Source organism: Tinamus guttatus, unplaced genomic scaffold (genome assembly GCF_059628265.1).
Source record: "Tinamus guttatus ecotype Peru unplaced genomic scaffold, ASM5962826v1 Tinamus_guttatus_pri_ptg000314l, whole genome shotgun sequence".
Lineage (NCBI taxonomy): Eukaryota > Metazoa > Chordata > Aves > Tinamiformes > Tinamidae > Tinamus > Tinamus guttatus.
The window spans coordinates 11,096,249-11,111,524 of record NW_028288848.1 but is presented as its reverse complement, the minus strand read 5'-3'; the positions used below and the strand labels follow the sequence as shown (position 1 = coordinate 11,111,524).

Here is a 15,276-nt window from a genome sequence, read left to right as displayed (position 1 = left end):
AAGAAATGTACTTATCTTTGCTGCTTCAATTTAGTTTATTGGCAGTGCCAGCTTTGCAAGCCTCAGAACTTGAAGAAGAGCTTTATACAGCTTCATTCGTGTGCATCTCTGCCCCCTTTCCTCTTACTGAGCTCTGTGTTAAATGACAGGCTGCTTTGCTGCCTTTCACTTGAGATAGTTAAAAGCTAACAACCTTTGTACACTGTGTTTTCAAAATGGTTTCACTGATTAATGTAAAGACTTGCTCTTCTTCCTGTGCTGTCTCTGCAATTTATAGGATGCAATCATGTTATGCTTCTTTTCATTTTAAATGACCGTTTGCTTTGCTTTTCCTTCTTTTTGTGCTACAAACATAGTGGATTTATGGTCTGTGGGGTGCATTATGGGCGAAATGGTTTGCCACAAAATCCTCTTTCCAGGAAGGGACTGTATCCTTGTGCTGCTGCAGCAGGTTGAATCAGCTAGGAAGTGATTAACCTTTTCCTTAATGTTCTGTCATGAAAATGCACATTGTACAATCTTCCCGTGAAATTGACATGAATTTTTCTTGTGATACACGTAAAAAATTGCTGAGGTGAGAACTGTATTTATATTGAGGCTGCACCTAGCAGTAGGACATAGTCTCTGCTGGTCCTGTAGTTAGCACACGTTTGTCCTCACTCATTTTCATTACACACGCTTTTTATGATCACTTCACGTGTGTGTGTCTGTGCGTCTAGGTATTTTTATTTACTTTATTTTAATAACTTTTATGTTAATACCATTGCATTTTTGTTTTCAGTTGACATTTGGTCAGTTGGGTGCATCATGGGAGAAATGATCAAAGGTGGTGTTTTATTTCCTGGTACAGATCGTATCCTTACCTTTGACCTAGGCTGTAGTTTTAAGATATAAGACGTCAAAAGATACTGCAGCAATTTAATTCCAGGTTAAGGTAGTTTTTAAAATACTGTTTTTAAACTGCCTTTTAAAAATAAAATTTGCAAGTTTGTGATTTTCATTCCAAGATGTTGCAAAAATGACTGCAGTTACACCATGTAAATCAGAACAAGAATGCAGATAGCATTAGCATGTATTATTGTCTATACAGATGAATGCAAACTAAGAAACTCTAGCAAAATAGACAAAGTAATATGTGGGCAAACAGGTTTATTTTTCCTTTTTTCTTTTGTTTGTTTGTTTATTTATTTTCCCAATTTAATAGTGTCTACCATTGTTTTTGGATGTTGTCACATTTAAGACAGTTTTTTTGTTTTGTTTAGATGATGCTTTAGTGATTCACATCAATTGATTTTTGCTTTGAAGCTCATTTTTATGTGATAATTTATTAATCCTTTTTGGTATCCGAGGGCTTTAGCAGTTGTTATTTTTTGTGTTTTATAGAAGATAGAAATCTTTTTCTAACCAGATAAATGGCTACAGTCTGGAGTTCTATATTACTCTATGCAAAAATGATTCTGCAAATAACTTTCTGAAGTAGCTAGCACTTACGTGTTTCTATTCCAGGAATGGCTTATGTCTGTGTGGGTTGTGCCATGTTAGCCACACTACCAATTTAGGATCTGTTGCTTGCAAATAAAACTGAAACCCTCTGTATCTTCACCAAAATCAGGGGGATTAGAGTTTGGTATCTTACTTGTTTCATTGAAGTTAAAGGCCAGTTGCAGTCAGATGCTATGAGATACCTTTCCTGGTTTTGCTGCAGGTTAGTTGCTTAATCTTGGATACACTGCAACTTATAGGCAAAGATTTTGAGGCGAAGTGAGGGGATGCAGGGAATCCTTACTTTCATGCACCTCTGTCATTGCATTGGTTGCGCTACCTAGCTTTATAAATCTGCTTTGCTAGCATGGATTTTCAGTTTAGCCTCAATGTGGTACATTGGCAACACTTTTTTTTCTAGGTCTGTAGTAAATCAGAACAGAAGAACTGTAAAATCTTTATGTAAAAATATTCCACTGTTGGAAAGCACTGTTCATGTGCTGGTGTGAAGTTAAGCCTGCTCCATATCCTATCCTTGAAAGTAGCCAAAAAGAAACAGCTGGGAGGAGTGTACGAGTTAGATAAGCATATCTCAAACTTCACCTGCATCCTCTCCCAGTATTTAACCACCTGCAACTAAAAATTCCTGAGCCAAACAAGGGTTTTTATGCTTGCATCTGCTGGATTCTTCTGCAAGTTCTGTAAACTTACTAATTAGGATGTGCATTATGTGTCCTTCAAGTCACTTAGCTTCTGCATTGAAGCCTTTGATAAAATTCTCATTGACTTGTGGGGTCCAGATTGGGGCCGTCATGGGCCCCCAGCGCCCTGCGCTGTGTCGCAGCGAAATATCCCCGGCGGCTGGAGCCTGCACGCGGCTCCTGGCCGGCCTGGAGCAGGGAAGGAAGCTCCTGCACGTGGCAGTTCCCTCAAGTGCCTGCAAGATGTTTCACAGCTCGCTTACTGTGTAACATGGGCTTAGATCAAAGAGCAAGTTCTTCTGCAGGATCCCTTTAGGAAAAAAAAAAAGAAAAACTTTATTTGAACTTGTTAAGTAAATCATAAAAGTCTTTTCATTTACTCCATTTCTTAGAAATATATCCTTTGCTGGTTAATTCTTACAATTTTGAGTAAAATACATGTTGGGGCTTGATTACTCTTTATAGTTTTGCATGATTAATGATATGAACCTGTTCTTTCATTATGATTGTCTATATTTTATCTCTTTTGCATATTTCATGTGGATTAAACATAACTTTTTAGCTGAATATCAGACACTGTTTTTCTTAGCTGCATAACCTTAGATATTGATCAATGGAATAAAGTTATAGAGCAGCTAGGAACACCATGCCCTGAATTTATGAAGAAATTGCAGCCTACAGTCCGAACTTATGTGGAGAACAGACCTAAATATGCTGGATATAGTTTTGAGAAACTCTTTCCAGATGTCCTTTTCCCAGCTGATTCTGAGCACAATAAACTTAAAGGTAAGGTTGTCTTTTGCTTGTTAAACATTTCAGAAGTTTTTGAACTTCTGAATATGCCCGGATGTGTCCTTTCCTTTGTCTCCCTTTCCCAAGATTGCCTTCTCTGCCATATGTAAATCTCCTGCCTATGCTAACATATCCTTTGAATCGTTCAGAACTAAAGAGGCTACAAGTTCCAGCCATACCTTGAGTAGCTATACCAAACATACCAGATTCATACCTGCTTTTGGATCATCATAAACAATCCCTCCCTTTATCAGCATTTGCCATTCCAATACTTCACAAGTGTTATCCCTCTGCTTCTCATCTGGTGAAATGCTGTCACTTCATACAATTACTTTCAGTCTGCTTAGAGATTGTTTTAGCTTTTGGATGAGTCTGAACTACTTTTATCCTTTTCTGAAAGGGATCTGAACAAATAAGAATGAAAGTGTGCCGGAGGAGCAGTTTTGCAGGATCAGATAAAGCAGAGGAATGATTTGATGGCTGTATGGCATGTTATATAGAAATTTTTCATCCATCTGATTTACCAATCTCTTTATTTAGCTGTCTGTATATTTGTCTTCAAGAAATTAGTTGGTATATTTTCCCTCTCTTTTATTTACAGTTTGTTTCTTGTCCCTGTTCAGCTTATTAAGATTTGTTTTGCCTGGTGGGAGTTACTGTATCTCATCTCTCAGCAATCTTTCTTTACGTGTTGCTTGCTTTACAGACCGTCAGCACAGTCATATTAATTACAAACAGGCTGAAAATTTCTAAGCTTCAAGCAAGTCCTCCCCCCAGCCCCCCCCCCCCCCCAAAAAAAAGGAAATATTTGGTATTCACTTACTGTATGCTGTTATTCTGAGAAAGAAAAGGAGAAGTCAGGGAAAAAGGTTCTGTCAGTGTCCACTACTCGTCATCCCCTTATTTTTAAACTCTCTGTTTTATGACTTTATTTTATTAGGTGCCTGAGACTTTTTTTTTAATTGCTGTTTAGAATTTATGTCCCAATAAGAAGCTTGATAAATACAAAAAGAGGGGATATTTTTGTGTCTGTGCTTGCTTGTACGAAGACTATGCAGCATTAGAGCGTTGGTGTTAAGCTATTTTTCATAGCAATCTTTATCGATATTTTTTTCCATAGAATACACAAAAAATTGTTTACTCACTTTTCTAAACTCCAAACAATGAGAGGACTATATAGCTATTAAGCCTTGATTTGTTTGCCATAAATCTTCTCTCAGAACTTAAAAATACTGCATTATATGCCTATGGCACTAGTCTAAATAGACAATTTCACTTTTGCAGCAAGTCAAGCAAGGGATTTGCTATCAAAAATGCTGGTTATAGATGCTTCTAAAAGAATCTCTGTGGATGAAGCCCTGCAGCACCCATACATCAATGTTTGGTATGATCCCTCAGAAGCAGAAGCTGTAAGTTCTTGTTTTAGCTCTCCAGTTAGCCAAGTACTGTATTAAAGCAAACTTAGAATTTTGATGCTTTATTTAATTGCTTGAAAGAAGATTATTGCCTGAGCTACCATATCACTAGAAGCTTCGCTGAGCTATAATCATAATTTTAGTGGTGTATCTATTAGAACATATTTATTAGAACTGGTACAGACTTGCAGACAGCTGAAATACCTATATCTCTTTGTGCATGTTTATTCATGTATAATTGTATATAACTTGCTGGGCATTTAATAATGCATCTAAAACCTCTGATACAAAAGTGTCCTTTCTTGAGCTCTGTTTATTTCAGTGTGGGTTGGTTGCCCTTGTTAAAAATTCTGAGGTATTTACCTCTTGGCTAGATAAATTCTCCTATTGTAGCAATTGCAATAATCTAAAACGTATGTGTTCCAGCAGAAAGTGAGTACAAGGTCTTGAGTTTCTAGTTATTGACACTATTAAAAAAAAAAAAACAGAGAGAGGGAGGGGAGAGTAACTTTTTTTTTCTCTAAAACTAGGTTCAAGATTATTTATATATGCTGAGAAAAGCCTTGCTGTTTTTTAAGAGAATGGTATTGAGCGATGGCCCACTGAGAATGGGAAAAGGTGCTTTATCTAAATGGTACTGTGAGAATTCTGCTGACCTATAAAACGAAAGGAAAGAATTAGTAATTAACGGAAAAAAGGTACAAAGGGCTATTTGAGGCTGGAGACTGCAAGCTATTTTACCAGGCTGTGTTATGGTGATAATGTAAGCAGATTTACTAATCAGAACAAGTTTAAAATGTTAAGTGGCATCTAGAAAATAAGTTAAATATGGCAGAACATTAAATAGATAAAGTATTTTAAAATTGGGTTTATATTCTGAAGTTCTTATTTTCATTTTTTATTTATTCCATTTTCATATCTCTTTGAATTACTTTGTCATGAGTCAGTTTTGTTTTTCAGCCTCCTCCAAAGATACCAGATAAGCAGTTAGATGAGAGGGAGCACACGATAGAAGAATGGAAAGGTAAGAATAACCTTTTAAGTATAGCAAGGCTTTTTAAAGTACGCTTGGCCCCAGGGATCACTGTTCCTAACGTCCTTTGAACAGCCTAACAGCTCATGTGGTTGGCAGGGTCAGGACTGGTGACGGTGGCTCTGGTGGCCGTCACACAGGCAGAGGAGGGGAGGGCGGTTGCCGTGAGGAGCGTGACAAGGGACAGAGTGGTGTCATGTGGGAGATGCTGATGGTGGCACCTGTGGGATCCTGTGGATGTAGCTGAGCTCGAGCTGTCCACACCAGACCATAATACAGCCTAGAGCTGGTACTCCCAGTAGCCAGATTAGTGTTCAGTGCTGTTTTAGTGTCTGTATTTCCTGGTCAGATATGAGGTATAAAATTATGCAGTATAAAGAGAACATCGGGCCTGTTTTGTGGTTGATTTTGCAATTGCTTCTCAAGAGTTGGGTGCTGCTACCGAAGTCTTGGTGCTAAAAGAAAGTGCAGCTAGCTCTAGTCATGCTACAGTTAGTCCAGATGGCTTTAAGTTAAACCTCCATAGCAGCCCAAGTACAAAAGCTTGCTAGCTGTGCCTGTGGGGCATTGCGGCCAGGGGACAAGAGAATGGGCTTTCTTCCTGATGTACTTTTGTGAAGGACGAAGCCTTCTGAGGAGCCTCTGTTCTTGATGGGGTTTTTTTCCGCTCTGAAATGTCAGTGTATATTCATGGAACCTAGGATGCAGGAAATCTCTTCCCGCAAGGAGCTGATACTGCTTTGACTTCCGTTATTTGACTGATAACATGATGGAAGCTTTTGATGTATTATAATTCATAACCTTGTTACACTCTCCTGTATCTCATGGAATTTAAGGAAGGTTAGACAGTCACTGAGCTTTAAAGAGCTGTGGACATTACTTTTAAGGTAGATAAGATCTCTGCTTCTAATGGAGGTGTCTTTTATACATGTATTATTTGTATCATATGCTTTCCTCTGTTGCTACTGACAAGTCAGAAGATAATAAATTAATGATGTGATAATTCTTCAGAAATTAAATATATTTTTTAGAGCTCTTCTTAAGTAAGTAGTTGATCTAATGTAAGAACTTGAGCTTTTATAGCCACCTCTAAAATGTGTTGCTCCTTTATTGTCACCTACCATAATGGTTAGGCTAAGCAGCGGAGGGAAAAGAAAGATTTTGGAGGCTTTATTTACTTGGAAATGTCTGCAGATAGGAAGTTGCCTCACAAGGTCATTCAGAGGACTGTTGCATTAATTCAGCATACCGGAGGATTTAGTGTGTTCCTGGCTTCGTATTGGTTATTCTTGAGCCAAAACAGGACAAATACCTGAATTCTTAGTGACATTTTTCGCGGAGATGAGAGCAGCTGTGGGCTGTTCCCCTGTGGGGCCACGTGCTCATTTGGAGAGTCCCTGACGTACGTGGTGGTGCCTTGGACGAAACCGTGCCCGGTCACTGTGAGCGTGGCCTTCTTATTTAGGTGGCTTGCTTACTCTGTCCCAAATATTTCAATTCTCAGTAACTGCAGACTTTTAAGCAGGATTAGTGGTAACATTGATCTTGGGGGTGTTCAGAGAGGCTATAAATGTGGCATTTAAGCAAGAATTTAGTGCAGTGAGTAGTCTGGTGCATTGTGCTGAAGAAATCTAGGCAGGTGCATTACTTCTCCCCTAAGGAGAAATAAGAAGGGAAAATGTTTCATAGATCATTTTTGACAGAATTTCATTGTTGTTTTGGACAGAAGGGCTGTAAAATCTAATACTATAACACTATAAAATCATCTTTCTATTAGTGAGCGGGTTTTAATTGTAAAGGCAGAGGTAGTAGAACAGTGAAAATTCTGTCACCATCCTCTTCCCAAGGGAAGTTCATTCCCTTTTGAAGCAGCAGCTAGGCAGGTATCCTGCTAAAAGAAAGTGAAGTGTGTCAAACAACATGGATTTCATTTTACACCCAAGGTTGTTACAAGTCCTCAAAGTTACAGTTCCTAGTTTTTCTTTCAAACTGTCTGTATATCACATTAGATTACCCTATAGGAAGTAGTAGTCTGGCAGTCGGTTCTTACAAATTGTATCTCTTGTGTGTTTTTTTTTTTTTTTTTTTTTCTCTTCTGCTGTTACTTGTGTGGATTCACAGCTGAAGTCTCTTTTGGGTAATAAGCTGCCATTAGCCTAGAAACATTCCACCCAGTGCACAGGGTGTATGAGCCAGGTTGTAAGCGCTCTAGTAGCTCTTGCATCCTTTTTAAGAATGAAGAACTTCTGTAACTGGAAGATACAGTTCTTCTTTCATTTAGAGTGTCTACCCATATGCAAAAACTGTATACCTCTTCATGGACATGTTGTTTCTAAGGGAATTTGGTGGCAAGTGTGTGTTGGGAGGATTGCAGTGCAGTTTGGGCTTGTTTGTTGGGGGTTTTTTCCTCTCATCTTTCCAGTAGTTTGTGGTCTGGCCTCTCCTGAGGACACTGGTGCTTGCCAAGACTAACTTGCTCAGTTACCATCGTTGGGCAAAGATTTTCTGAGGGCAGAAAAAAAAAAGGCAGATCAAATTCTAAACGTTTTGAATTTCTTTCAGATCGAGACTGCCACCTAATGGAAAAAGTAATAGATGTAGTATGTGAAATGTTTTATTGAGGTAAGAAAGAATTGGTGTCAGAGCTGAAAAACTTCTCCAAAGCAACTGTTTTTTTTCAGAACATTGCCTATCAAATTTGTACATAGCTCTGACTTTTGAGATGCCAGTTATATATTATACCAGCACAACTGGCTTATTAAATGAGGATTTTACACTGCAGGTGGGTGAAAGGCTTGTTCAGAGAAGTGATATTCAGCCACTCTCATCCTATCTAGGAAGCATTTGGCTCTGCCCAAGTGGTTCTTGAAGGAATGCAGCTGTGATGTGCAGCTACAGTAAACTTTCAGGGACGGGGAGTTTTTGGCAGGGTAGGTTAGAGTAGGACCAGCTGTTCTTGAGAGGGCAAGGCCAGCTCCAACAAAAAGAACTGTGTGTTGTTGTATCAGCTTGTATTCGTTCCTTTTGTTCCAGTCTCTCTGGAAGCCAATAGTGTGTTGTTCAAAACTAATTCCAAACAGTAATAAACTTGTGAAATTTAAATGGTCATTTTAATAAGAGATTGCTTATCCATTTTGAGTTTGCAGATTTCATTTTTCTACCTTTCTTTCCCTGTATTTCAGAGTTGATATACAAGGAAGTCATGGACCTGGAGGAAAGAACCAAGAATGGGGTTATACGTGGACAACCAGCCCCTTTAGGTTGGTTACAATAAAAGCGCAGTACAGAGCTCCACTGAGTTGTAGGTCAGGAGGCCGTAAATCTGAGATATCTGAGAGTAACGAAATTCAAAGCTTGACTCTTCCATGACCTGTCAGCTCTTGCATTCTCTTTGAGATGGTGCTTATTTGAATGGTATGAACAGAGTTGACATTACTTTGTGGAATATCTCTTTTTATTAATCTGGTAATCTCCTCTGTAATTGTCTCCGTATAACTGATGCTTCATGTTTTTTCCTCCAGAAGTATCCAGGAATATACTGGTACCTTATTGCCATAATCTAGTTGTCCCTGCTTAGATGTGTGACTGGTAACTGGTGCAGTATCACATAATGATATAACCACTACTTACATAGTGATCAACAGAGACAAGTGGTAACTATTAGGAGGAGGCAGACTAATGCAAGTACTGAGCCATGCAACTGTATCTGCAACTGATTTGCTGCTTTGTTTCTCATAGCACAGGTGCAGCAATGATCAATGGCTCTCAAGATCCATCTTCATCGTCATCTGTCAATGATGTGTCTTCAATGTCAACAGATCCAACATTGGCCTCCGATACAGACAGCAGTCTAGAAACATCAGCTGGACCTTTGGGTTGCTGTAGATGACTACTTGGTCTTTTGGGGGGTGGGAGGGGAGGGATGCTTTTAGTCGTTGATAGGGCACCTTTAAGAGTTGGTGGTATTTTTGAGTGTTTTTTCAGAAATAATCGTAGGATTCATCATAAAGTGCTGTAATTTTAAACTGTAAGTTGTGTTAAAAGCAGCCACTTTTTTTTGCTGTAATTAACTCTGTAAAATATTAAACCTGATAATTTTTATTGTGGTTTTAAAATCTGCATATTTGCTTTACTATTATGCTGCTGATCTTTTTTTACTGAATTTTTAAGATTTGTTTTATGAAAGCACATGTTAATGTTGTCATTACCATATCATGAATTATTTAAGATTTTATAGGTTTTCAGTTTTTTTATTAGAATTTATTCCAGATGTTTTGTTCATGATATCCTTCCAAGTTTTATGCTTGGTCATATGTCCATATCCAGGTGGAGGGGGAAAGAATTCAGTGTAGCCAGCTGTAGTTTTGGGCATACTACTGTAGTGCTGGCAGTGAATAAAATCCTCTTATTTTGGCCACTTGCCTATAATATCTCAGTAAAAGTAGCAATTAGTGAATTTTTAGAGAAACAGTATGCAATCCTTTGCAAATTAACCTCATCTGAATGGCTTTACAAACTTAAGAAAGCAAAGCATATCTTCAAAACTGCAGAAATGTCTAGCCTAGCAAAGGAATATGATGTTTTCTGCAGAATTGTGGCATGCCAAATCTCGTGATCACCGTAAAACAAGAGGATACTTCATGAATAATACATTGCAATGCAAATAAACTGTTTACTTCTAGCTTGTAGCCTCTATTTATACACACAAAACAAGGTGTATCCAGGATGTCTAGACTGCCAACAGGGAAAACGATTATGCTGTAGTTATACTTCCATGTAGGATGTGATTCTTGGGAGTTCAGTTTCCTACTATTTTTTTATTATTATTAAGGTGAGTGCATTTTGGGGAGAAGAAACAGCGATGTGAATGCAATAGGGGCAAAACTTCAGCCATTCTTTCTCCAGCTAAATCAACTGCTAAAAACCATGAAGTGGCAGAAGAACCTCAGGATGTAAGACTTCCGTAGCTGGTGCATTAAGTGAGCAATATATGCCATCCAAAGGAAGAGAAAATAGTGCTGTATAAATTAATATTTTTCTCTTTCACTTCACCATGAGACCAGTGTAGCAGAAATCTTATAATGGTTCATTTTAAGTCATAAATGGTCAGTAGTTTTCAGCACTGAAGTTCCAGGTTTCGATACACTTTTTAAACAAAAGTTATATTGAAATATATAGAACAGTTACTAAATAGTCATGTAAAATGGTGCTGCTCCTCACAGAAGTATTTTAACTGTTTACATTTTATAATTACATAATGATTTATGTATAACTGACTTAAGTTTATGTATGAGTTAAACAATCATTCAGAATTTATTCCTTTGGAAAATGCAAATTTCTAGTGAAGCTAGGCTGTATAATTGATTGCCTTGTGTAGATGCACATTTTGTGTAGTGAATTAGAATGTGAAGAGGAATTTAAATTAGTGATACTCAGAAATGAGCCTAAAAAATTCAGAAGTCTTGCCAGGTACAGAGCAGAAGCAAATAGCATGACTGGCTACTGAGGTCCAGGAGAAGGTACCAATGCTCTTCAGTATTGGTGTTGCAGTTCACTGGGTAAAATAAATAACTTTTGGAGGTTGTTACCTTTGCAAAATGTTTCGGAAAGATGGAAATGATAGTAATGCTTTCAATATCTTAACAGATGTCTTTAAAAAAAAAAAGAAAAAAAAAACTACAGGGTTACAAGGAATGGTAATGTCTCAATGATGACTAATTTGATAAACTGCACAGTTGTTTTCCTGGCCTGGCTAGACTGCTGGTAAGTGAAATATGTGTGAAATTTTGCTCTCCTCACTTGCATCAGATATTTCAATATTGCCTTTCTAAACCACGTTAGTTAAGGCAATTATTTTTACGGCTTCCTGCCAAATTGTGTATTACCTCAGAACAGGCAGGACATGTTTGGATGCATCTAGCACTGGAACGTAGGAAATCTGCTCATGTTGAACAGAGACCAACAGTCTATTTTGTAACTTTTTATCAAATTTTAAGCTGTGAATTAAGCCAAAATTTTGAGGCATGCAACAGTACTACATTTTTTGATAAGGTCAAATGATATTCTGGCTAACCCAGTATAGCTAAGTATATCTAAGTTAATAATGACAGAACTGACTTCTAATACCTGTAAATGTTGTTAAGAACAAAATTTGATAAACATCATTTGTATTTAAATTGATTTTGAACCCCTCTAGATTGCAGCGTTAATTGAAATATTTTGATACTTTAGAATCATTTTGGTATCACTTTCCAGTGTCCTCAAGAAAATATGACTTACAGTGAATATTAAGTGAAACAGTTTCTCCCTTTTTTTTTTTTTTTTTAAACAACATACAGGCTGAGTCTAGTCTTTCACCACTGGGTGGCAGCAGTAGTAACTAGACTGACTTTATAAGCAGTAAGGGGAATTAAGCATCATTCCTTTTAAGGTAGGCCTCACGAAGGGACTCTCCAGGACAGTCCTTGGCATGAAGTGAGGTGTCATATCCGCAAGGTCGGAGCTTTTCCTGTTACAACCTGTAGTTTGTTTTTGGCCCCATCTTCACAGTGGTGTTACCTTTTGGTTGTTGTAGGCTGTGCAAATCAAAGTGAGGGCAAAGCTCAAAGATGAGCAAATCAGATTTCTAGTATCCAAGTTATCATAATAGGCTCTTCTTAACTTCTCATTTTATTTGCTGAAATATAAAATTGTTTCAGGAAAACACTATCACAAATAGTAAACTGGTGAGTAGCTAGAGTTCAGGTGTATTAGTCTGTCTTTCTGTTGTTCACTGTTATACTATCTAATACATTGTAGAGTTTTATTCCTAAATTATTTTTGAACTTTATTTTGTTAAATGATTCCAAAATATTTTCCTAAGAATAAATTTTGCTAAAGGGCATGCGATTTCCCCCTTGCAGAGCCATTCCCGTGCACTGAAGTTGGTAGTGAGCTGTTTCCTCTGCCAGAGGAGGTCAGCGGTTGAGCATTAACAGCAACGTTAATTCCACCATCTCGGGTCCGCTGCGGCTGGCGTCGAGGGCAGGACAGACAGATGAGATCTGCTCGGTTTTTGGAAGTAGGTGCTTCACGGTTTTAACTAGACTGAGGGAGAGAGGAAAGGTTAATGCTGCTGCTGTGCGCTGCACGGTTGCTCAGAGGGTTTCTCTTGGGTCGAGCGGATGAGAGGGCTGTTTTGTGTGAGCACTCGCGTGTCCGGGCAGCGGGACGGCGCGGCGCCGCAGGGCTGCCCCAGCTTGGGGCATGGCCTGGATTTGCGTTTAGGAGCCCTGCCGGCCACGATGGTGTCTGTTAGACAGGAATTCCTGCTAGATGGGCTGGTGGGAGCAGCGTGAGTTACCTGTTAACGGGTGCGCACGAGATCGCTGAGCTGAGGTGCCACTGGCCGTGGCGGTGGCTCTGACTTGGTGTAAAAAGGAGTGTTAGGGATGTGAGGGTTTGTTTTATGGAGAGTTGTGTCCTTAAAGGCAGAAGCTAGTCAGTTAGAAACTATGCACTTGGCATGACAGGCATTTGCACGAATATCATAATCCTGCATTAATGTATATGGCAGTCAGCAGAGGGTGAAGAAGAAAGTGATCACAAGCTTGTCTGAGTGGATAGATTCCTACTTGTACAGTAATCCCAAACACCCAAGATGGAATTTTGTCAATTAACTGTATGGGTTAAGTGGGAAAGAAGATTCAGCTTACGCTTGGTCTTACAGTGTGAGTAGCTAAAGACAGTGAGTTACTCCTCCTAGGTAAGAAAACTTCACTTGCTGTGGGCAGCAGTGCTGCTGTGCTGTTACACCCCGTTTGACTGTTAATGGTTTGGGCTACCTGTTTTGCCCTGTGTACTTAGTTTGAGGTTTAAGGTTAAAACAGAGCTGGCTGCATTGTCATAGGATTAGAAAGAAGGCTTTAATACAGAACTTGTGGCGAGACTCAACTGGCTACCCAAATTTTTAATTCGCTTAATTTATTCTTAGTTAAGGGCACTGGATTAAAGTGATAATGTCAGTAAGTGATCTCTCTCCCTCCCTTCTCCTCCTCTTCCTTAGCCCTCTCCGCATTACAGAAACATGTTATGAATCAGATCACTTCACATGGTGTTTCCACTGTCACAGTTAAAAATTTAAGCTAGGTTTTTCTCGAACTACCTCACACAAACTTTCTACGTTTCTTAAGTAAGCAAAGCTAACCCTTGCTATTGGAACTACACTGAATGTGAACTAGAAAAATACACTTCCTCTAGGCAAATAAACCTATTGGCCAATGTTGAGACAATATGAGTAAGTATGTTTCTTATATATTTCACGTTAAGATGTTCATGTGTAATATATAGCTTGTGTACAATAATGTACATCTAGAATACTGTGTTGGCTGTAAATTGGTGATTTTATTATTGTAGTCTGGTTTTGTAGGTAAAAATAGCTTACTAGTAATGTCAGCTCATCCTTTACATTTTACAAAAGGAATAATTCTTGGTAAGCTTTGCATACAGATGAATTACTTTTGTAGGCCCAATATCTAGTCTATTTTTGAGAGTTCTTTAGCTTTTATTACTAAAGTTGAGAAAAAAAAGTTATTGTGATCATTTCTCCTGCCCCTTTTGAAGTGTATTCTTAATTTTATTTTGTCCCAAGAAATATGAAGGAGAAGCCACACCATTAAAATATTGGGTAAACAGTATTTTTTTTTTTCTTCCCCACATTTGATACCTTTTCCTGCTTTTCCTTTTTTCCCTCCAAATAAACTGTTGGTGGGGCATTACTGAGAACATTGTGGTTTTCTTTTAAGTAAGTCATTCATGCCATAATTCATTACATGTGCACCACTGGAATGTATACATTGTTATCTAGTATGTCAGTTGGTAATAATGATATTTTAAATAAAAAAGAAAAAATTTGTTTGACCACGATGCACTTCAGTGTTCTTCATTGCTAGGCTGGAACAGCACATCCTGGATTGGGGCTGCAGTTGGAGTTTTATCAGCATCCGTCCTTCCTGCGAACGCCTCAATTTTAAACAGTGCTGAAGTGTCGTGTAAGTTGTGGGTCTCACGTGCGGGCAGGGCCGTGGTTCTGCTCTTGCTGCATTCCCGTGGGCACTGGATGTGCCCCAGGCGGGTGGCAGCAGGCGCGGGGGAGCCAGCCGGGCAGCCCTCGGCCTTCCCTGCTGCTGCCTCTCGCCTGGAAACGCGGCGCCGGGACGCGGCAGGAGCAGGTAAGCCAGGGCCCTGCTGAGGAGGAACGGGCACAGGGGCTCGGCCTTGGGGAAGAGTTTTCAAAAGTGTCACAGCGAGCCTCAAGGGATGTGACTTGTAAGTGCTGAAGAGCTCTCTCTGCCCTGGGACCACCACAGCATGGCCAAATCCTGATGTATCTCATAGCTTCCACTTCCAGCAAGCTCAGGGAGTCTTGTAACAAAGATTCAGGGTGCCTCCAGTTGTGTTTGGCTGCATCTGTGTCTTCCCTGCCTTTAAGGGGAAGGCACCTTGACCATGGGTGGGGAGTGCAGCACGACTTGTGTAACCCGCTAGTCGGGAGGTCCCCTTCCAGGAATGGCTCAGGAATGCACGTTCTTCTTATTTAGGTAGCTGATTCCAGGCGATTCACCAGTACAGAGCAAGGCCTGAGCTAGTCTTACCTCTGCCCAGGATCTGTCTGTAGGTGACTGATAACATAAAGACAATAGTTCTGATTTACAGTGCACAGTGGAAAGCCTCCCTAGCGCTGCCGGCATTCACAGACCTCTTCAGCAAACAGGTAATTCAGTGAGTTGCCAAGATTAATTCTCCTTTTTGTAGTAGAAATGCCATGGAGATGTAGAGAAGTTCTTTCTTTTTCTGAAATGCTGCTGTTTGGCTT

The 15,276-nt window shown here is 39.3% G+C and overlaps 1 protein-coding gene across 3 annotated transcripts in view; it reads left to right on the top strand.

Moving 5' to 3' along the window:
- Window positions 1-14,324, top strand: part of MAPK8 (mitogen-activated protein kinase 8) — a 43,541-nt gene extending 29,217 nt beyond the window's left edge. Inside the window, exons 7-13 of one of the 3 annotated variants that reach the window (XM_088528746.1) lie at window positions 782-853; window positions 2,787-2,969; window positions 4,260-4,384; window positions 5,351-5,414; window positions 8,606-8,683; window positions 9,167-9,331; window positions 13,485-14,324. In XM_088528746.1, coding sequence (XP_088384872.1) covers window positions 782-853; window positions 2,787-2,969; window positions 4,260-4,384; window positions 5,351-5,414; window positions 8,606-8,683; window positions 9,167-9,312 — 668 coding nt within the window. In that variant the 3' untranslated portion in view covers window positions 9,313-9,331; window positions 13,485-14,324. Of the gene's footprint in view, window positions 1-356; window positions 429-781; window positions 854-2,786; window positions 2,970-4,259; window positions 4,385-5,350; window positions 5,415-8,605; window positions 8,684-9,161; window positions 9,332-13,484 lie in introns of those variants that run through there. The other 2 variants (XM_088528745.1, XM_088528747.1) reach the window with 2 other exon arrangements.
- The last annotated feature ends 952 nt before the right edge of the window (window positions 14,325-15,276 follow it).